At 48.4% G+C, this 22,152-nt stretch overlaps 2 protein-coding genes across 15 annotated transcripts; one reads left to right on the top strand and one right to left on the bottom strand.

Annotated features, from left to right (window-relative positions):
* The first annotated feature begins 960 nt into the window (after positions 1-960).
* Positions 961-4,154, top strand: GINS1 (GINS complex subunit 1). The gene is made up of 7 exons (XM_042883304.1): positions 961-1,035; positions 1,110-1,174; positions 1,262-1,357; positions 1,561-1,651; positions 2,232-2,348; positions 3,075-3,149; positions 3,415-4,154. The coding sequence occupies exons 1-7, from the start codon at positions 961-963 to the stop codon at positions 3,481-3,483; spliced, it is 588 nt and encodes a 195-aa protein (XP_042739238.1). The 3' UTR covers positions 3,484-4,154.
* Positions 2,562-22,103, bottom strand: NINL (ninein like). 14 transcript variants are annotated; one of them, XM_042883208.1, is made up of 20 exons: positions 22,021-22,075; positions 21,586-21,723; positions 19,883-20,118; positions 19,577-19,705; positions 19,354-19,491; positions 18,920-19,058; positions 17,776-17,886; positions 17,064-17,153; positions 16,543-16,551; positions 15,339-15,435; positions 14,735-14,847; positions 13,449-13,771; positions 10,470-10,577; positions 8,630-8,699; positions 6,988-7,239; positions 6,420-6,632; positions 5,734-5,931; positions 5,401-5,640; positions 4,770-4,998; positions 2,562-3,153 (listed from the first exon to the last, which is right to left on the bottom strand). In XM_042883208.1, the coding sequence occupies exons 4-18, from the start codon at positions 19,642-19,644 to the stop codon at positions 5,452-5,454; spliced, it is 2,118 nt and encodes a 705-aa protein (XP_042739142.1). In that variant the 5' UTR covers positions 19,645-19,705; positions 19,883-20,118; positions 21,586-21,723; positions 22,021-22,075; the 3' UTR covers positions 2,562-3,153; positions 4,770-4,998; positions 5,401-5,451. The 14 variants fall into 14 exon arrangements, with proteins under 14 accessions (XP_042739142.1, XP_042739132.1, XP_042739148.1 ...); XM_042883198.1 differs by lacking the exon at positions 22,021-22,075 and adding an exon at positions 21,854-21,972; XM_042883214.1 differs by lacking the exon at positions 22,021-22,075 and adding an exon at positions 21,854-21,972 and having other exon boundaries at positions 21,616-21,723.
* Positions 22,104-22,152: the final 49 nt, after the last annotated feature.

The following is a 22,152-nucleotide window of genomic DNA, read 5'->3' as shown; positions in this document are numbered from 1 at the left end:
TCAGCCGTTTTCCTAATTTTATCACATTTCCTAACACAAAATATAGATGTTTGTAAATTCTTCATTCATTTTGTCTATCTCTATGTTTTCTAATCTGGCAAAGAGCTGCCCCCAAACGACCACCCCTGCTCATGGCTGCTGTACCCAGTGGCTCCCTGCAGCTGGAACTGGGGATGGATGGAACTGAGGATGGGTCAAGCTGGGGACTGATGGAACTGGGGATGTGGAAGTGGGGAAGGATGCTGATCACTGCGATCCTTCCCAGCTCAGCAGGACGGGCTCCTGAAGCACCAGCACTGCCTGTGTGTGCCAATGGTGCCAACGTAGAGACCCATGAAATCAGAGAGACAAAGTTCTGGCAGTGAATGCCCACAGCAGGACAGGGCTGGGTGCCTGGCCTCAGGCTGCCAGATGTCCTGCCCACCTGCAGGAGCCCCCCACTTCCTCACCCCCATTGACTTGGGTTTGGGCAGCACCTGGGGATGGGATGGGGACCAAAGGCAGCGGGAGCAGAGTGGGCTGGGGCACAGGCCAGCCTCGGGAAGGCCGTACAGAAGAGCAGTGAAAACAGGTTCACCTTTATATTCTAAACATTACATTGCTAATCGCATTTGGTCCAATTTTAAACGCTGACTGCATTTGTTCCAATGATAAAGTGCATTTCAAAGTGCAATTTAAAAACTCAATTCAAAAACGCATGTCAAAAGCCAATTCAAAGTGACTGTTTTATATATATTTATATATATATATATAATATACATACACACACACACACATTTATTTATTTAATTGCCCCTTTTCACCGCACCTTCCCGCGCAATCCCAGTCCCAGCGTCGAACACCCGCCCCTTCCCGCCTCGCAGCCCCGTTCCCGGGAGCCGCGGCCTCCCTCCTGGCCCCGCCCCTCGGCTCCCATTGGCTGCGGGGCGGCCAAATTTCCCGCGCGCGCGGCACGGCAGCATGGCGGGGGAGCGGGCGGTCGGGCTTGTGCGGGAGCTGCAGAGCGCTGCGGGCGGGCGGCTGCCGCCCTTCCGGGTGAGTGCGGTGGGAGCGGGGCGAGGGCCGAGCCGAGGGCGGCCCGTCCTCACCGGGCTTCTGCGGTGCTGCAGGCGGAGGAGCTGCGGCAGGTGCTGGAGGAGATGCGGACGCTGTACGAGCGGAACCAGGCGGATGTGTGAGTGCCGCGGTGGGAGCTGAATGGGGAGGGCGGGGCCGCGGAGCTCTGTAACGCCGCCCTGTAACCGGGCTCCTCATCCGCCAGGTCTGAAGCGAAGTCGGGCCGAACGGATCTGATTTTCCTCATCCGGTTTCGGCACTGCTGCCTCCTCCGCAACCAGCGCTGCATCGTGGCTTACCTGTGAGTGCTGCGTGCTGGGGCCCCGGCCTGCAGCGCCCCCGGCTTTCTCCTCTGTTCGAGAAGTTCGAACTAATGAACGGGTCAAAAACGGCATCCTTCAGAGGAAGGAGAGAGCCCTAAGCAGAGCTCTTGCCCAGCGCTGCGAGGGCAAACAGGCGCTGCATCAGCAAAGATGCCGTGTTTGCCACTCGTGTCCCCCCCAGGTACGACCGGCTGCTACGGATCCGGGCGCTCCGGTGGGAGTATGGAAGCATTCTGCCCAATGCCATCCAGTTCCACATGGCAGCCGAGGAAGTGAGTCAGCCTGCTTTTCAACTGTTACCCTATTTCCCTCTCAGTATTCCTTCACTCCTCCCAAATGATTTAGTACAGTCAGAACAGCATTACGTCTTTTTCCTTTACTATAAACTTGAGACACCTGATGTGCCTTACTGTAAATACCAGTTTGTTTCTTTATGCCTGAAGGATGCAATCCCAAATGCATGATAAGTACCAGTAATGCATGACCACTTCAAGGATCATCGCCTTCATCAGATCAGACTCACAGCCCACAGAACTCTGTTCATAGAAGCGTAAAGGTTGGGAAGACCAGTAAGGTCATCTGCTCTGACCATCCTAGTCTTCACATGCTGCTTTCAAATGCTGTCAGTCAAATGCTGGACTGAAGCACAGAGCTGCTGGTCAGCATGTTTGCCAGCCCAAATCCAGACTGCCCTGTGCCCAGAACAGATTTTATTTTTTTCCCCCTTTAGAAGAACTCGTACTCAAAGGAGAGCTGTGACAGCACAAACAAACCAGGTGTCACCCATCAGGAACATGTCCTTCAGCATGAGCTGTGTGGCTCTGCCTGAGGGACTGCTGTTGGCATCTGCAGGTGGAGTGGTTCAATCGGTACAAGAAATCCCTAGCTACCTACATGAGGTCAGTGGGAGGAGAGGAGGGACTGGACCTTACACAGGACATAAAGCCTCCTAAAAGCCTGTACATTGAAGTAAGTGCACGAGTGCTGGCTGCTGCCTGTGAACAAAGTATGCTGACAAATGCATGACTAGTCTGCAGGAAATGTGTGTAGTAGTGGTGAGTGCTCTGAATGGCAGTGAAAAGTTCTTGCAGCCTGTAGTTTGTAGCAATTCAATTATTCTTCTAAAGACCTCTTCAGATCAATTAGAAACCTTGTTGTCACTTAAGCATTGTTAACTAGGTGTTGGTGCTTTCTTGTCATTGTTTAATAGATTTTCACAGATCAGACTATAAATCATTTTATGCCATTGATACAGCAAAGCAAAAGCAAGTGGAAAATTATTTCGGAGTCAGTAGCTGAGTGCTGTGTTCTCTTAGAAAGAAAACATACAGGCAACCAGCCTGCTCTTTATAACTGTTTCACTGCTAACAGACTGACATTTTCTGCTACATGTGTGAGGAGGCTCTAGAAATGCTGCTGTTGTGCAGTGCTACTCTTTCCCTAGTCTCTGGAGTGCCTGCTCTGCCCACTGTGCTTCATGTTGCAGGCAGAGGCATGAAGAGAACATCAGGTAGGGCCCTCAGACTATGGGGTCCACCTGGTTTTGTATTTTCAAGTCAGGGCTGTGTGAGGTGGGTAGGAATATGTCCACACTTCAGACACATGCTCCATAACTCTTGCGTCTCTTGCAGTGATGTCTGACATTTTCTGTGGGAGGTGTGCTGCTGCAGACACAGCTACCCTTCTGCTTCACAGGTGCGGTGTTTGAGAGACTATGGAGAATTTGAGATCGATGATGGCACCACTGTCCTGTTAAAGAAGAACAGCCAGGTACCTGTGACATGAAAACAAGGTTTAAATCCTCTCCTGTTCTTTTCCTTCCCTTCCACTCTTGTGACGTAGCCCTGCCCATCCCAGCTTTACAGCATGTCACAGTTCCCCCATGTGTGGCTCCCTTGTGTGTGCTGCAAGCTGTCTGCATGCACCAGGACTGCACTTCACCCCTGCCTGATCTGTGATGTAGCAGAATTGGCTATGTAATAACAAATTCAGTCTGCCTGTATTTCAGGGAAAATCTGTCTGTGTTTCTGTGCAGCACTTCTTGCCCCGCTGGAAATGTGAGCAGTTAATCAGACAAGGAGTCCTGGAGCACATTCTGTCATAAGCGTGCAGGACAGGAGCCTTTGCTTGGTGGTCTGTGCAGGACTTCAGCCGCCTCAGTATTTTAGAGCACCCTACAACTCCTCATAACAGCTTGACACAAAGATCATCTCCAAGCTTGTAAGCAAACCACATTGGCCAGCACTTTGTGACCAAAGGGTGCGTAGCAGTAACACAGTAAGCCTGAGAGTCCTGCAGTGGGTGGAGGGTGTCTTGTAAGCACCAGAGCTACAAGCAGGGTTTGTGAATGCAGTTTTGCTTGGAGCAGTTCTTTGTGCCTTGGAAAATAAGAGACTGACCAGCTGGGAGAGTTCCACAGCTGCCAAATAAAAAACTGCTTCAGCTTTCAATGTTAATAGCTCTTCGAGAGTCTATGTTATGCTCTTTACAGCTCTCTGACCTGGCTCTTTTGTTCAACCCAGATTGACTGTGCAAAGTGATGCTTAGGAGGTCATTAGGTGTCTCAGTGAACTTCAACCATCAGGTCAGCTTCAAGAGTTTCTTTCTGGGGCTAGATGTGGAGCTGCTCACTTTCAATAGTGGCTGAGAGATAGTACTTCCAAAAGCATAAGCTCTAGGTAAGACTGCAGGCTTTCCTGGCCTGATGCCCATCTGACAAGCAAAAAAAGCAGTAGCTTAAGGAAGAATGCAAGCAGAGAAGTGCCCAAGCAGTTTTTTCACTGCTGCTCCCAGCCTAAGCTAGGGGTAGCTCAGGAGTGTTCCCTGCCTTGTTTTGCCACCCTGTGTGGGCTTTCATCTTTACCAGCTTCTTCAATAGCCCTACTCTTTAGGGCTGCCCCAAGACAAGAGAAGTCTCTGCCATCTTCTGCAACAGAAAAATCACCCATAGACCTGAGGCCTTCTCAGTCAGCCCTCTCCTGGTGTTGTCCCTATCCTGTCCCTTATAGAAGCAGGGCTGGAGAACATCCCAGCACTGCCAGGCTAGGAGTTAAGAGCCAATTTATCCACCCTTATTTTCATTCCAACATTAGGTTGATCATGTTGAAGCCCTTTTGCCTATGTTGACTGTCAGGCTCTGTGTCACCACTCTGTTGCAGTCAGGCTTGTTTAGTCTTTCTGCTGCAGCAGTCACCACAGTCCCTTGAGAATCACAAGTCCTTTCACAGCCTGGCAGAGAGCAAGGCAGGGTGTAATGATGTACAGAGGGTAATACCCTGGGCTGATCAATATATCTGTTATCTGCTCCTGTGAATGCTTGGTTTTGTGGCATCTTAGAAAGCTTGCCAGTGAAGACTTAACACGGAAGGTGAAATGCTGTGCTTTACTTACCGTGCTTCCTGCTCTCCCTGAGAATGTGCAATAAGGACAGCTTGCTGAAGTATGGTGGTGCACAGGGGACACCAGCCCTGCCCCAAGCTTTGGAGATTGAAATCTGAAGAGGACTCTTCCCTCAGATGCTCTGATCTGCTTATGGCAGAGGCAACAACCCACCAGCAAGTTAGTTTGGATCCTAGGCTCAGGTTTTGGGAAACTTCAGGTTCAGAGTCTCCTAGAGGAACTGTAGGGAAGGAGGAAAAAAAAAAAAAAAATAAAAATTCAGCAATAGTTGCAGGAGACACCTGAAATTCAGAGGAGGCTGGAGATGGCAGGAAGTACTGATACCACAATACAGAATACAGCTTTCTACTCAGAGTACACCAGATGCAGGAACCTGCAGCCCCCTCTGCCCTGGCTTTCCAGATGCAGGCAGCTCCTGGGGAATGGCTGCCCTGAGACAACAGCACATGCTGCCATTGGGACTGACACCAAAGATTGCATTTATAATAAGAAAATTAAGCTACCCACTGGACTAATTTCCTTGAAGGACTAGCATCTCTATTTTCTACTTTCTACCCAGGGAAATCCTGGCAAGATCAGAGAGAACAAAGCTGATTACTCGGCCAGATTTCTCCTTTCATACCTGACAAACCTCAGCCAGGCTCAGGAGCAAGGCTGCCATAGCAGTGCTCCATCATGCACTCAGAGATGCTGGTGTGATTTTTCCAATGAGCTTCTTCAAGGCCAAGGCCTGCTCCTCCAGCATGTGGTTCTTCTTCTCAGCGCTCATCTGCTTCAGTTCAGCTGCCTGCAGGGCCATTGCAAACCCTCTGTTTTCTTCATGGAGATCTTTAATCAGCAGTTTGTTCCTGCACAGTTGAGCCTGCGGTACAGACAGGAGGCTTAAGGTTCAGTGTCCCTCCATGGAAGTCCCAGCCCAGCAGAGACAAGTGGCACCAGCACCTCCTGCACTCACCTGTGCATCCTTGAGGCGAGCTGCCCCATCTGCAAGCGCAGCTTCAGCACTCCTTAGGTCACACTGCAACCCCTCTGCCTGCTCCACAGCTGCCTGCAACAGGCGCTCATGTTCTTTCTTCAGCACGAAACAAAATCCTGATGTTATGTTGAGCTGTCCCAGGTAATGTATACATCCCACCAGGTCCCAGCACTCTCCCTGAAGTGTGAATGGGGGAGCAGTGGAGGTGTTGCAAGATGCAAAGAGTTTGGTGGGGAGTGCTTAAGACCAGCACCACCTTCCCTAGTTCAGCACCAGTCTGTTTTTTAAAACCCAACACCTTGTTGTCTTGGTGCCCTACATTTAAAGCCAGCCTGCTCTGTGCATGTCCATGTAGAGGGCTCAAGCTTTCTTTCCACAGCCTAAGCCAACACAAAGTGTCTCCCTAAATGATTCCTGCCCTCTAGGCACAAGGTATCTGGTCTGAGGTAGATGAATAGAAGTGGAGTGTACTCCTGATCAAGCACAGGGTGGTGACAAGATTCATAAGGAATGAAAACTGCAGCTGGAACTTGAAAATCAATTGCATTTTTCAGGTACAGAATTTTCCATCCAATCCTCTGGCGCCCTTGACCACAGCTCCATTCCAGGCTGGTAGTGCTCCCTCTCTGGTACCCTTGAGGGAACTTTTGCAGCTCCCTGCTTACCTGGGTCCTGACCAGCTGTCTGCATGCCTGCTCAGCCTGCTGCTGGAGGTTTGCCTGGAGCTGCTGAACCTTGCACTGTTCCTCTTCCAAGCTGGCTTGCAGCTGTTCAAACTGTTTCCTTGGCACCACGTTGTTCAGCTGTGCCTTGGCCTGCTGCAGCTGCAGTGCATGCTGAGTCTGAGCCAGACTCAAGCTTGCTTTGGCTTCAAAGAGCTGCAACAGAGAAAGGTTGCCAGTTACAGCATTGTGCCAGCAATAGGACAGGTTGAAGGTGTGCTGCACATAAAAGGAGGGGCTAAGCAGCACATTCAGCCTCCACCCTAGGTCTCATGTCATCATGGCCACAGCAGACCAGTAGAATCATGACAGGTAGGCTTAACAGGCAGCCTGCAAAGCCATGGATTGATAGTGCTGGGAGCTGCAGAAGGGTGACTCCTTTGTAGCTCTCAAAGAGGACTGTCTCTTCTGTCTGGGGAAGGTGTTCAATACAGCCCTAAGTGGGGAAACACCAACATCACAGGGACCACCCAGCTGCATGCTACCTTGTCAATGACCAAACAGCACCTACTTCCTCTTGCGATGCCTCAAGCTGCTGCCAGAGCAGCTCCATCTCCGACCGACACGCTGCATGCTGCTGGCAGTGCTCCGGCCTCATGGCCATCTCCACTCCTTGTAGTTGCTTGACTTCCATGAGCCTCTGGTTCTGCAGCTGGGTGGACCCAGTGCTGGCGCTGCGGCCGATGTCATGCTCCAGGATCTTATGGCTCAGCTTACTCACCTTGATGTTTGTCTGGGACACCTCCACATTGCTCTTTCCACTCTGTAAATAAAATAAAAACACACACAAAGGTTTGGAGTGGGAATACTAGCAGAAACTGCTGGGTCCCTACATAGGAACACTGCTGTCACCACAGGACCTTGCATGCACCCAGAACTCATTTTCCAACCTGAACCAAGCCCCGAAGCCATGAACAGCCTCATGCTTAGGAAAGCCTACACAGATTACAACCTTGGAAGAGGCTGGACGGGAAGGAAGAGAAGGGGTCCTAAGGTCTGACAGTAGAGCCATGTAACAGAAATACTGATTGGCATCAGTGCAGTATGAGTGGACTATCATAATAGAAGAAGGGCTACAAATGCAACCTCCATCAACACCAAAGGGCACCATCCCCTTGACGTTCCTGGGAACGTCACCTGAGCAAGGTGCAGTTTCCGTAGTTAACGTGTCAGCAGGAAGCCTGCATCTACCAGCATACACCTCACGGCCCCCTCACTCCTGTTAGCTTCTCAGGAAAACAGGTAACAAACAGCTTTCTTCAAATGGAGGAAAAGTGTGCAGTGTACCTGGGCCTAAGGCTTATGGAAGCTGACTCAGCAAGGGTCAGGAAAGGACCACCCAGTTGCAGATGATGGCCTCTGTAGTGGAAATGCTAAGTCAGGGCTTGAAGCAGTGACTGAGCACCTGGTGGGAAGGCAGGACCACCCCCAGGGGAGCTCAGGTGCATGCAATACTCCTGAGTGACTGAAAGAGGTGGAGCCAGGATCCACCCCTTCCCAGACCTCATTTAAGGGCCAGCAGTGAAAGTAAAGTGACCGTGCTGGAGATCTCTGCCTGCTGGAAGCCTTCCAAAGGTTAGAAAACTTTTCTTCCTTCATTTCTGCATCTGGGGCTGCTGCATTTGGACTAGGTTTGTGCCACCCTGCTATTATTGCAGTTATTATTATAACTCTCCATCATGTTATAGCATTACATCATTACAGACCCAAACAGTGAAGATATTTCCAGAAAAGTTGCTGTTTTTAGCCAGGAAGAGTCCCAGAAAAAGGGTGAGTACTTGAAAACCTGCTATCCTCAATCACATGAGTATTCTGACCAAGCCTTTTGCACATACTTGTTCACAGGCTTGGGAGCATGAGTGTTTGAGACTGGGATTGAGTAGAAACTCAGGGAATGAGAGCAAGTGCTTAAAGCTAATCTTTTTAGAGACGTATTAAGTACCACCTTTCTCTTCTGCAAAGACTTTCACAGGCTTTTGTCACGTATCTTTTCCCTCCTTGATAGTTATAAAACAAAGCAGTTTCTTCCAAGTAAGATTAGATTCGGTTGCTTGAGATAAGACGTTTGCATCCTCCCCTATAAGACCATGCAGTTTTTGTCCTCTTAAACCCCACATCCAAGAATCTGTCAGTTATTGTTAATGGCTTCTTACCGACTTCTTCAACTTTACTGCTACAGCCAGTTTTTCTACCTTCTCTCTGCTCAACTTGCTCACGTGTTTCCTGTCAGGTAGAGGGATATGATTAGCTTCATAACAGAAAGCAGCAAACACAACCTCTGTTTTGGGGACCTACACAGCTGATCTCGGTCTGGAAAAGGAGACAAGCCAGGCCAGAACAGACATGGTCCTGAATTGATTCCAGAGTGGGTGTTTCAGCTCAGGGCAGAGAGGTGGGGACACCTGAAGTCCTATAACAGTGTTAGAGACCAAAAATTCAGAGTATGAAGTACAGTGGGGAAGCCTGGCTCCCTGGTTTATGGTTGAGCAAGTGTGTGGGAACTGCTGAGTCACGGCCTGAACCTCTGATTGATCACCTGAGGAGAGCCATGAGTCAGCCACAGGAGCGCAGGTGAAGGCAATTCACCTGTGCTGCAGGAAGGGGTGGAGCCTGGCTGCACCTCTCCTAGACCTATTGAAGAGCTGGCTACCAGAGGGGAAGGATCTCTTCTGGAGATCTGCTCTGCTGGTGTTTTGTAAGTGAGCCCAGGATAGGGGTAAGCTTTCTATCTGCTTTTTGTTGTTGTAATCTGTTTTGCCTAACTCTCTTGTTTATTTTGTAACTATAACATCTTAATATTCATTGATTATACATTTGGCGAGCCAGGCAGGCCAAATTTACATCATGTCTTTTCTTTGGAATTTCTATAAATGGGTCAAGGGGGAGAACAATACCCCTCTAGAGAAAATGATTCCAGGGCAGATCCCAGGATGTGTGGGATCCCCCTGTTATGAACTAGCGGTTATCATTGAAAAATGGGGTCCCTTACGTGTTATGGCAATATCTCCCCATATCACGTGGCAGATTACTTTCAGGGACTTAACAAGGATGTACTGATCACTAAAGAAGGACAATTGGCTGCCTCCACAGTGGCATGGCCACTATTAAAACTGGGGGTTGGGCGTCTCCCACCCCGGGAGTACAAGGTGTCTATTGCCCCAGTCCAAGAATACATCCTGGGCATCGATATTCTATGGGGTCTGGCTCTCCAGACAACCGTGGGAGAGTTCAGGCTTCGACAGAGATGTATCAGTGTCTGGGCAGTGCAGGCAATATTAAGAGGCCATGCAAAACATGGGCCTGTTTGCCTGCTGAAACCACACCGCATTACTAACGTGAGACAGTACAGGCTCCCGGGTGGGCAAGATGAAATATCGAGACCTGCACACAGCCCATATAACTCCCCCACATGGCCAGTGCAAAAGTTGGATGGCACGTGGAGAATGACAGTGGATTACAGGGCGACCAGGGGGGAAGGATCTCTTCTGGAGATCCACTCTGCTGGAGTTTTGAAAGTGAGCACAGGATACGGGTAGGCTTTCTATCTACTCTCTTTTTGTTATCATAATCTGCTTTGTCTAACTCTTGTTTATTTTGTAATTATGACATCTTAATATTCATTTATTATACAGCAAGAGACACCAGTATCTATCCCAAGCTTACAAAGGCAGCAGTTGGCCACCAATAAAAATGTTTGTGTAAACAAGAATCTCACACTTTCCACACTCGGCACATCTCTGCCCCCAGTGTCTTCTCCAAATGCAGCTCTGAACCCAGTCCTCTGGCCTACCCAGCCTTTGGCTAAGCCTGATCCAGCATTGGCTGCTTTTGCATGAAGTGAAGGCGGTGAGAGTGCTGGCTTTTGGAAATAAGCAAACAAAAGGCAGCTTGGGACAGCTGAAATCAGGTAAATGCACCTGAGCAGCAGTCTCTTTCACGAATATTAGCTATCCACCCATTTGCCAGCCTTCCCACAACTGGCTCCTCTCTTACTCGTCATGTCTGCTGCACTCCTCCTTAGCCTCCCTCAGCTCTTCCTGGAGTCTCCCAGGTTGACTTTTCAGCAAGCTGTTCTCCTCCAGAAGCCAGCCCTGCTCTCCCCTGCAGGGAGAGAAAGAGAAATGTGAAAAATCACGCCATACAAAAAAAAAAACCATACAAAAGCCCAGTTTGCTCTTTGCATCTTACACAGTCTTCCTTCTCTGTTCCCATCCATGTTGTGAGGACAAGAAGAACGAAAGAATTCTGAGAAATATCCATCCAGTAGCTCAAGCAGAATGTGGAAGGAGAATCAAAGAACTGTCAAAGGTGGAGAAAGAGTAGTAAGTATTGATGGCAGGAAAACAAAAGAGAATAAGGAGAAATAGCATAAGATGCTGAATTTATGTGGCTTCCAGCTGACTAAAATCTGTTTGCAAACCTGTTGGCTTGGCCCATCATGACATACATAGACTTCATTTCAGGATAACCAGGTGGCAAACCCAACACCTGAGTGCAATAAGGCCATGTCAGGAAAAGCCAGCTTGTTTGTGATTTTACAGTGCTAGGGGTGACAGCTATGAGACCAAATGCAAGGAAACCTCTCAGCCTCGTTGTCTTTCCTCTCCTTCTCTACTCTTAGCCTCCCACGAGGCCACAAATACTGGCATCTGCTGAAAGGCAGGTAAGCCCTGTGTTAAAGAGCACAGTACTATCCAATAGTTAGTGCTAACCTCTAGATCCCTACAGGCTCCATTCTTCTGCAGAGAAGAGCATGGGAGAAGAGCCTATCTAGCTCAACATGGAAAACAGCACTGTAGTTTTTGTCACTCAACATGAGAGGCAGAGGAGCTGAGCAGGGAAGTTCTTGCTCTACTCCCCAAGCAAGGAGTGCTAGTGCACTGCCTAGTGTTTGCTTCCCCCTGCTTAGCAGGATACTCCACACAGCAGCCGCTCTTTGAGTCAGTTTTACATCAGGATTCACATGCTGTTCTTCCTGTGGAATCTCCAACACCCACATACAGCTGTGCAAGGCAGAGGAGACAAGTGCACAGTCAGCCAGGGCCACGTGAGCACATCCCAGCTCTCTGACCACACTCCCCCAGTTAGGAAAAGATGTAGGGAACAGCAAGCCAGAACAGAGCTGCTGTCAGTGTCTTGGACCAGCGTGTTAAGCAGTCCTGTGTTACACAAGACATCTGGTCTTCTTTTGCTGTCGCAGCACTCGGTTCTGCAAACTGCCTGAGTGCTCAAACCCACCGCTCTCTTGAGGTTTGGGGATCATTTTCCAACTACTGCACAAAGTCCTTGAGCTGCATCAGCTGCAGCTTCAGTCTGTTCCTCTCCCTCTGCAGCTCCGTTTTGACAGCCTGACTGTCATGTTTCCTCCTGTGCTGCTATGTTGCTCTACCTCCCTCTAGATCACATTATGTCCTGACATCCTGCTGCCTCTGCCGGGTGAAGGCAAATCTATCTTTGCTTTCTCTGTTTCCTTCCCAAGCACAGCCTCTTGTCTATCAAGATTTTGTTTCTCCATGACAAGTGCATTCAGCTTTGGCTCCAGCTTCTGGATTGAGCAGTCCATTTGCTGCAACGGACATCTGTACCAGCCTATCACAACACCTTTCATTTCTTCTCCTATTCCTTTGATGCTGAGGTTGCAACAGGAGTTGCTGTTCTATTTCCCCAAGTCTTGGGTACATGCTCCTTTCCAACTGGAGGGCAACTCTCCAGCTACATCATCCCTTCAGTACCAGAGTGCTCAGCTTCATGATTTGTACATTATATCCATTTCATCCTGGTGTTTTTTGTTGTTTTACCTTGTTTTCTTTCCACCCTCTTAACAGCCATCATTTGATACTTGCATCCCATTTACCTTCTTTCACATCTTATCCTCCACAGGGACACTGCATCCTTTTCCTTCTGGACCCATCACTGCCTTTCCTGGGCACGCTGCTCCTCAGCAGCCTTTATCACTGAGAAATTACTTCCTCTCACAGCAGTGCTGCTGCTACACTACAGCTGCCTTCACACCAACATTCACTCCATTACTGCTTTTGATTATATTCAACCTCTGCATTTTTCCAAAAGATAACTAACATCTCTCTGACCTGGATTTGATAGCTTGCATGGCAGGGACAGCTTGAAAAGCTCAACCAGCCCTGGAACACATTTTTGCTGGAGAGACAATACAGTATTCCTTAGGTTGCAAAATTACTAAATATTACAGCAAGCTCCCACACCACTGTGCCCTATAACAGAGAGCAACAGAGAAATCGTCCACCTGCATATTGTGAAAGGGGTCTCAGATGCTGAAAAGAGGCAGTGGAGACACACAAAGAGACAGCAAGGCAAAAGGAAACAGGGGACAGTGGTGGGGCGCACTGGGAAGCAGGACGGGGCAGGCATGAACAGTTTCCTCCATGATGTTCCTATACTTTCCTCTTTAATCTCTTTCACAAAGCCAATCTGACCCCGAGGAAGGTTGCAGAATTGGCACCACAAGCACAGGAAAGGAGGATGATCACCTATTCACAGATTACCTTACTTTTCTGTGAATGAGTTTGTTTTGGCCAAACAGAGAATTTTAAGCCATCTTTTGTTGCTTTTCAGACAGCAGACTGTAATGATCTAGCAAGTAGCAGCAAGTTTGCTAAAGGACCAAGAAAGAGAAATATCATATGAAAACACTGATAAAAACCATCCTGTTTCCCTCTTTGTTGTTAGGTACAGTTTTTGCTGGCACTTTCTCTGACACACCTGCACAACACTAAAGGAAAACTGAAGTCTTCAAATAAAAGCAGTCATGTAAGAGGAGTTTGGATGTCCCATTTCAGACTGCTGTATCCTCACCCTAATGCCTAGATTTTTTTTTCCCCAATTGAAGAAGCTCTCCAGACTCATAAGAAATCTCCCTGGTCCATTCTGGTGCAGGCAGGGGGTGTATTCACCCTCTGTTGCCCACTTAGACCCAAAAAAAGAACACCACCATACCTGAGGCTTCCTCTGTTCCTGCACTGCGTTCTCAGCTCTTCTCCTTCCTGCTTCAGCTGCTGCCTTGGATGCCCTATGTCCTCAGTGTGCTGAAGTTCAACCCTGGCTGGCTCCATCTCAAACCTCTCCTCCAGCTCCAGGCTCTGCACACCTTTTTGCTCTTTCATGACATCAGTTACAACCTGGTACTTTGAAACTGTTTCTTTCAGGTCTTCTTCCTGGTCTTCCACCTTGCTCATCTCAACCTTGACGTTTTCCTTGCTGTCCTTCTCTCTTTCAAAGTTTTTCCTCATTAGCTCCATTTCCTCCTCATAATAGTTTACCTGTTGGAAAGAAACAGTGGTTGGACATTAGTGCTGTGCTCCTGAGGGCTCCTCTCTCTTTTGGTAACTCTGACTCGAACCACCCTAATGGTTCCTCCCAGCAGGGGACACTCTCAAGACATTTCTGCTCCCTAGTGAACTCAGGACAATAAACAGCTGCACACAGCAGCCTTTAAGAAGCAAATATAAATGGACCCCAGTTTTCCCAGCTGTCAGCACACTCTTTCTCCTTGTTTGCAGCACTGGGACTCCATAGAGAAAGGAGAAGCATCGTCTCTACACTCCTACATCTTTCCTCCACCCTGCAGAGTAGCCCCTTGCCCTAGAGGTGGCGGTGAGGAGCTGCTGCTTTTCACAGCTCCCCTCGAAAAATCATAAAAACCAGGGTGGGATTAGCACAACGGAGGCAGAAGGTCTGCAAGCAGCTTTGTGCTCCTTGAACTGTCTGTCATCTGTGTGGCAGTTTAGGATTTACAGTTGCAGCGCTGCAGTCGAAACCCAGCAAGAATGCATGACCTCTAGTTCAGCAGAAAAAGAAGTGAAGGTGGAAACTGATCCCCATTGGTCCCTTCCAACTCAGGATAATCTATCCTTCTGCTGTCTAGAGGGCTGGGCTCACACTGTCATCTTAGTGCAAGCAGGTTAAAAGTGTGCTGGAAGCACAGGGAGACAGAGCTCTGGTAATTTCCATGCTCTCAGGAGGCACATTGCTGCTTCTCCTTCTGGTCCTTGTGCTGATTTTACAGGGACAATGCAAAGTAGAAATAATCTCTAGTTCCACGTAAGAAGCAAAACTCATGCAAAATTTTTGCAAGGTGACAGAGTCATTCACAAAGCTTTTGCCCACCCATGAGGGCTCTGCATCTTCCTGACTGCTAAAATGGGCATGGGAATACAGATGTCCCACCTCCATTCGCCAAGCAGCTGTGCAGAGAATTCTGGACATCAGTCTCCACAACTCACCTTGGATTCCAGCTGCACCTTCAGGTCCTGCAGCTGTTCTTGGAGCTGCTGCGTCGTGATTGATGTCTCTGCACACACAGAAATGGGAACCAGATGGTTGGGAGAGGAGCACACTGGGAAAAAGATGCATTGCGAGAACAGTCTTTGGTCCACTGTCCTTGTGCTTGATACTTAGGATTGCCCCACACTCTGTGAAGTGCTGGAGTCTAGTCCTCTGGCTCTCTAATCCAACTCCTGCTCAGAGAAAGACTATCACCAAAGCCAGATTCTCTCATCTATATGGCAGCCAATCCTAAGAAGTTTTTTCTTAATGCTCAGCTTGAACCTCTGACCCCACTTAATTATATTGTGTTTCTTCGCCATTCTCTACAGTGAAAATCTGCCAGCTCGTTCCCAGCTGCCAAGTCCTCATGTTGCTGTCACAAGCTCACACGTTGGAACCACCTCTGTCGCTCCTTCACCATCCATCATTCCTTTCTTCCCTTGCATGGCTGCCCAGTGCCAAAACCAGGAGCAGCCACTCTACACTCCCACTACTCCCGTCAGCACAAAACCTTGCTCTTGCCAAACAAACAGAGATGCCCCAAACACCCCTGCATTTTACCTCCAGCCAGCAGCCCTCTCTCAGCCCTCTTCTCCTGCAGCTGAAGACGCAGCTCTTCCAGCTCTCTTTGCAGCACGCCATTCTGGTCCCATAGCACCTGAGGCAGAGACAGGCCATGACGCAGCTGTGAAGCTTCCCAGGACTGGGACAGAATGTTCCCAGGTTGCAGAAGGAACAAAACGAGGTGAAAAGGACCTGAGCTCTTGGAAAGCACTGCATGAAACAGGTCCCACTGCCTGCTTAGAGCAGAGCGCTCCAAAGGCAGCACAGGAGTTTATCCAGTCTCACCCCACAGCAGAGTCTCACAGATGAACACCACGCTGAGCAATGAGCCACTTCCATGCATCTGGATCTGGGAACCCCCTTGTTTCACTTTACATTCTGAATCCCACACCGGATGCAAGAGCGCGTGAGAAATCCTGTCTCCCCTCCACTTTGAACTGACATCTAATTACATCCTACATGCTACACTATCCAGAAAATGAATGGGCTGCATAAGAATACGAGCTGTGGAACTTCCACAAATCCAAACTAACGAATATTACTGAACAGGTCTAGAAAAAAGTACACCTAGTTTGTTTAACCTCCATTCTAAACAGAAGAGCAGACAGGAGGACATAGGCTGCCAGCATTCAGGATTCAGCACCCAGCTGGGTGCCTCACATGGCAGGATGAAGCCAAAGGCATCTCCATCCAGCTGCATTTGCATCAACAACCCTGGGACAGCTTAGCCCTAGGAAGAATTACAGCTCCAAGCATCTTCAGCCCTCTGGTGCCACCTGGAGCACTGCTATATTGGATAGCGTTTCAGCATGTTTGCCTTTAGCTACAGCTTCAAGAGGAGCTATCTGCTGAATCTGTCAATGGCTTTGCTGCAAATGCACAGATTTTAGCCTCTGAAGAGATTTGGTAAGTCACCATCTCTACCTGGTGGTGCTCTACAATCACACACAGCACCTGGAAACACAGACAATGCAATAAGTACAGGACACTGCACAATCAGGAGCCAACACAGAGAACACCCAGCCATGCAAAACATGCAAGAGACACACATTGCTTAGAAACCATAGAAAGGTGACAGAGGCTGTGCTCACATCTCAGAGAGCCAAAGCTCTGGGCAGCAGCACAGTGCTGAGAAGGAGGTGCAACACACACAACACCAATGCCAGCACTGTGCACGCACCAAGTACCTGGATAGGCTTACCTTGACTCTCTGTCACAGCCCAGTAATTTTGTAGGGGTTGTGAAGTGGGGAACAGAAAAAGAAAGGGAAAAACAAAAGAAGAATTTGGCTGATGGTATGCATTCCAAAGGAGCACAGCTTTCTCTTTCCATTCAAGAGAAAATACCTTACAGCAGAGCCTGGAGTGGTCTGCCTGTATATAAGGAACTACATGATTCCCACACAAAACAGTCCACGGCTACAGGGTAGCAGGAAGGGTGAAATTTGCAACCTACCCATATTCCCCTCAACCTGGCAGGGGAACCAACACACAGTTGTGCTCCCACAGCTGTGGGAGCAAGGCATTAGGTTCCTTTACTAGGGGCATAGCTGTGCCCTGCCTCCTGCCAAAGGATGTTGAGCAAGGCAAGAAGGAAAACCACTCCTTCACACTTTGTTCACCACTGCCCCATTCCTCTGCCCCAGACTGCAGCACCCAACAGATGTGCAGATGACAGCTGTATGCATCACGACAGCATTGCTGAAGAGCTGCCCACTGGTACCTGGCATTGCCGCTCGTATTCCAGCACAATCTCTGCAAAGTATTTGCCATGGTTCAGGAGCTCTGGGTTGCGGGGCTCCTCCTGGTCCAGCTGCACAAGCACAGGGAAACACTTCTCATCAAGGAAATTGTCATCTCTCCAAGTGGAGAGACAGAAGCTCTACAAAATCACTGGAGTCACAGTCCTAAAGCCCTAGATTCAGAAGAAAGGTTCCTATTGATGCCAGTGGGATGGGTCAAGTGCAGAAAGAGGGGAAAGAACATCTTTCTTCTTAAGACAGAGACACCTAACTACAGACAGACTGGCTTCCCCAAACCAGCTACTGAGAATGCTGACTCATTTCTTTCCCAGATCCACTTCATGCTGCTCACTGGAGTGGAAACGTCAACTACTAATAATAACAAGAACAAGCCCTTTATTCAATACCTGTTAAGAAGAAATTTTTTTGAACATCTAATTTTCACTTGGAAATCTCAGATTTGTATAGTTTTCTATACTTGCAAATTTCCTCCTTTCAAGCTCTGAAAGGCCTAAATTAAAACAGTAATTCTTTTCTCCTGGTTGTCATTAATATGCAGGAGAATTCAAAAGTGGGGCGGGTAACACAACAACTGAGCTGTAATAAACCAAATTTCAAAAAAAAAAAAGATTAACCTTTTGAAGAATTCTTCAGAAGACTTAACCACAACACAGAAACAGAAACAAAGGCTACCTTGTCCTTCACAATGAGGTTAAGCTCTTTCTGAAGCTCCAACACCAGCTTCTCAGAGGCGGTCAGTTTCTCACCCATCTCCATGACTTTGTTTTGCAGCTCTGTGTTCTCCTGCAGTAGAAGCAGAGAAGATTCTCTTTGCGTTGTGGGTCCTCAGTTTATCAGTTTTGGACCTTCAGTGGGCAGCTGCAGAACTACTAACACATCAGCACGAGATCGCAGCACTGCTCACAGGAAATCCCACTTTGGGCAGGACAGTGGCATGCCACATGGGCTGGGGATTGGCTCATCTCTCCAAACAACAGACAGAAGCATAGGCTTTATAGAATAAGAGCTAGACAGCCCTGTAGGCTTGTCTGTACCTCTGCTTCACAAAACTACCTGTCTGTGCTAGTTGTTGAGAGGAAGGAGACCTCCCTGATCAACCTAGTCACTTTCAGTGATGCTATAACTACATCAACAGAAGCCACTGAAGAGATTTGGTAGAGGCCTTTCAGTATCTAAAAGGGGGCTATAATAAAGAAGGGGGGGGACCCTTTAGTAGATTCTGCTGTGACAGGACAAGGGGAAATGGCTTCAAAGTAGAAGAGGGGAGATTTAGATTGGATAAAAGAAAAAAGCCTATTTTTTTTTTTTACAGTGAGGATAATGAAACACTGGCACAGGTTGCCCAGAGATATGGTAGATATCCCATCCTTGGAGGTCAGGCAAAACTGGGTGTTGTGCTCTGAGCAATCTGATCCAGCTCCAGCCCTGCAGATATCCCCGTTCATTGCAGGAGAGTTGGATGAGACAACCTTTAAAGATCCCAAACAAATCGAATTATTCTAAGATAATATTCAGGCACAGGGACACCTTTGTCTCTGCTACTATATGCTCCTTCATACAATTTTAGCCTCAGCCATCAGTTCAGGTGTCACTAAGGGCCAAATCATTCTCAACAGACTACAAGAGGGTTCAATAGTGTCCTGGCCAGCAAATAAGATCCTTATTTTAATTGTGTAGTATGGATGTGACTCACAACTTCTCCATAAAATCCTGCCCTTCCTAGCAAAAGCCAGACAAGTTATCCAGCCTCGTCACCACTTCTGCTTTGATTCCTCTGAAGGAGTGAAAACATTTAATTCAGGACAGTTTCACTTACCTTCATCATGAGGTTCAGTCTCCCATGAAGGGTGGCCTCTTTGCCCTGGAGGAACTGTGCATCAGCCTCCAGCTTCACTTGATGGTTGATGGCTTGCTGCAAAAGCAGTTCTTTCGCCTCCATTTCAGCCCAAACATCCCTGGAACAGATAAGCAACATGTCTGGGGGCAGCTGAAACTTATTCTCAGATTACTGTGAGGTCCAGGCATCCATGCTCACCCCACAAAAAGCAGAAGAGAAGAACTTGTTTAGAGAGATACTGGAAGCATAAGTGAAGTGCACACAAGTTAAGGGGTCTTTAGGGACTTCTCTGCCACTCACACAATGTCCAGACAAGTGAGAGATTCAGAAAGGGAGACTGGCATAGGAAGGAGAGGCAGCAGGCACTCACAGGAAAACCATTTTCCCTGTTCAACCAAAAGAACCCTTCCTACTTGAGCTTGCTCTGGCTATGCTTGAGGGCGATGTATTGCTTGTCCAACTCCCTGCTGAGCTGCAGGCAGTGTCTCTCTGCTTTCTCTAAGTCCAGTCTGGCCTTGTCCCTCTCCCTGGAGATTTGCCTCACCTGGCTTCTGCAGGCACAGTAAGCAGTGCATTGAGACACCTCTTGCAGTCCAATGAAGGCCCTCTACCCCACATGAGAAGCAGCATCCTTACTTGAGACACTGGAGTTTGTATGCATAGGAGGTGATGGCTGCATGCTGAAGCCCACTCCTTGAGACCATGAGTGTGCTGTCCAAGGCTGCAGGCAGCTCTGCTGGGCTCCTCTGTGCTGCTAATCAGTCTCTGAAACAGAAGCACTGAGTGAAATCACTCTTCCTCTCTTCCAACAACACTTCCACGGTTACACCAGCTGACTGCTCTCAAGAGACAGCCTCCCATTTCAAAAAGAGCCCCAGTTAACACCCACCCCAGACTTTCCCCAACCCTGGGGTGGCCAAAGCTCACCCTCCCATTACAAACCTGCCCACAGGCACTTCTTCCACCCCAGAGAGACACTTGCTAGAAGGTCTCGTTCCTCACTTCACCTGCCACCACCAGACATGGTAATGCTGAGCACCTTGAGGATCTGCTGAGTTCTTCCAGGGCTCAGATGGCAATGACAAATTCAGGCTTGGCAAATCTAGTGCAGTTGCTGGTGAGGAGACGTGGGCTTACGCAGCTTGGCAGGAAGGATGGACTTCTCTGCTTGCACTCCTCTGACACCAAGAAAAAAAGCAACAGTTAAGTCAGTGAGGCAAAATTGGCAGAGAAAAACTGATATCTTTCAAAATTAAAATTCCAGGGATTCCACTGATATTGGATCAAGTTCTAATAACGACATCAAGCTGCCAGAAGTTAGCTTGGAAATGTCATAAGCCACCTCTAAGGCAGCCATAAGAAGACAGCTGGAAGCCTGTATGGGAACTGCTGAGTCACGGCCTGAACCTCCGATTGATCACCTGAGGTGAGCCATGAGTCAGCCACAGGAGCACAGGTGAAGGCAATTCACCTGTGCTGCCGGAAGGGGTGGAGCCTGGCTGCACCTCTCCTAGACCTATTTAAGAGCTGGCTACCAGAGGGGAAGGATCTTTTCTGGAGATCATCTCTCTTGGTGTTTTGTGGTGAGCTCAGCCAAAGGGTAAGCTCTTCCACTTATTCTCTTTTTGTGATCGTTGTCTATTTTGCCTAATTCTCTTGATTATACTGTGATTATAATATCTTGATATCTATTGATTATACAATTATATTGTGATTATAATATCTTGATATCTATTGATTATACAAAGCCACAGACCAACCACTTTGGCCTCCCTGCTAACCGATGAAAAGTCAGTGTCCACAGAAAGACCAACTCTGAAAGTTATACAGCATTAGAGGGTCATCTGAAAGCTGTCAAGACAGCTGATACTTGTTTGATCTAGAAGCTAAAATTGGGCTGAGGTCAGCTTAGCCCTTCCTGCCTCAAAGCTAAGTGAGATTCAGCCAAGTTGACTCAAAAGAACTTGAATGCTAGAAAGTCAACAGATAGTTGGTAACACCCCCAAGAACACCACTTTCATTTCAGGTTTGGAGGAAGCCTTTCCTTTTCCACTTTAGTGCATTAAAACACTTCAAATCCATTTGCAACTGCTTTGTCAGTTCTTGGGATTAAAAGTGCTATGAAGAAATCATTACACCAAACAAGGAAAACACAGATGAACTAAAGAGGGTGACAACCTCAGTTAAGATGCGCAGTAACGTCAGTGTTTCTGAAGCCAATATTAGAACTGGGGTGATTTTTTTCCCTTTTATTTTGTCCCCCAGTAAAGAGACAAGACTTAACAGCTCTCTTTCCTTCTGCACTATTGTCTCACCCCACCTGCACAGGATTTGCTCCCACTTCTACTCAAGTGGCTCCCAAGAGGGTCATTCAGACACTACATAAGGGCCCAGACCATCTCTACAAGGAACAAGCAGAGAACTCTCTCCAACTCACCACACCAAGTGACGTCTATTAAATCAGCCCCCTGTGAAAAACAGCATCTTCATCTGAATTGTCCTCAGTAGAACCCATTCTTTAGCAATTTTGTTTTATTTTTGGGTGAGGGGAAACAGAGATGTGATGGCTGGACTTGTGTCTGGGTTCCCTTCAGAATGTTGCAGAAACATCAGACAGAAATGAACTATGTATGGCAATGACTTACAGCTCCTTAATCAAAGCTAATGGAGGTCACCTCTGAGAAGCTGCAGATCAAGGCCACGAATCAGGATCTTTTTCTGCCTTTCAGCTCACCAACGTGATGTGCTAACAGCTTCAGTTGCTTTAGGGATCTCAGTGCACTCTGGAAAAAGAAGGTCGTGCGGCTGAGCAAACCAATCTGCAGCTCCTCAGAGCTCACCCTGCAGCGCCCAGCCTCGTTTGATTTAGTGAATACATCTTTGGGCTCCTAAAGGAGGATGACAGGAGCTCACCAGCCGCAGGAACACAGCTGAGAGCAGCCGATCAGGGTTTCAAAATAGCTCCCCTCCTGTTTTTTTCGAGGCAGCGTCAAGCTGTTCCCGCAGATTCTACCGCAGAGAGAAGAGAACAGCACCAAACCGCTGCTAAAAAGAGAAAAGACAGAAGATACCGGACTTACCGCCCCACGGCGCATGCGCACAGCTCACTACGCCACTCTCCTGCCGCGCATGCGCACGCCTCCCATCTCTACCCGCTCTGCCGTCGCGCATGCGCGACGTTCTCAACCACCCCGACGTGCATGCGCACGCCT

Source organism: Lagopus leucura, unplaced genomic scaffold (assembly GCF_019238085.1).
Source record: "Lagopus leucura isolate 7727_CA_CO unplaced genomic scaffold, USGS_WTPT01 Super-Scaffold_73, whole genome shotgun sequence".
NCBI classification, from domain to species: Eukaryota; Metazoa; Chordata; class Aves; order Galliformes; family Phasianidae; genus Lagopus; species Lagopus leucura.
The sequence above is the reverse complement of the archived record's forward strand: the minus strand, read 5'-3'. Positions and strand labels throughout refer to the sequence as shown.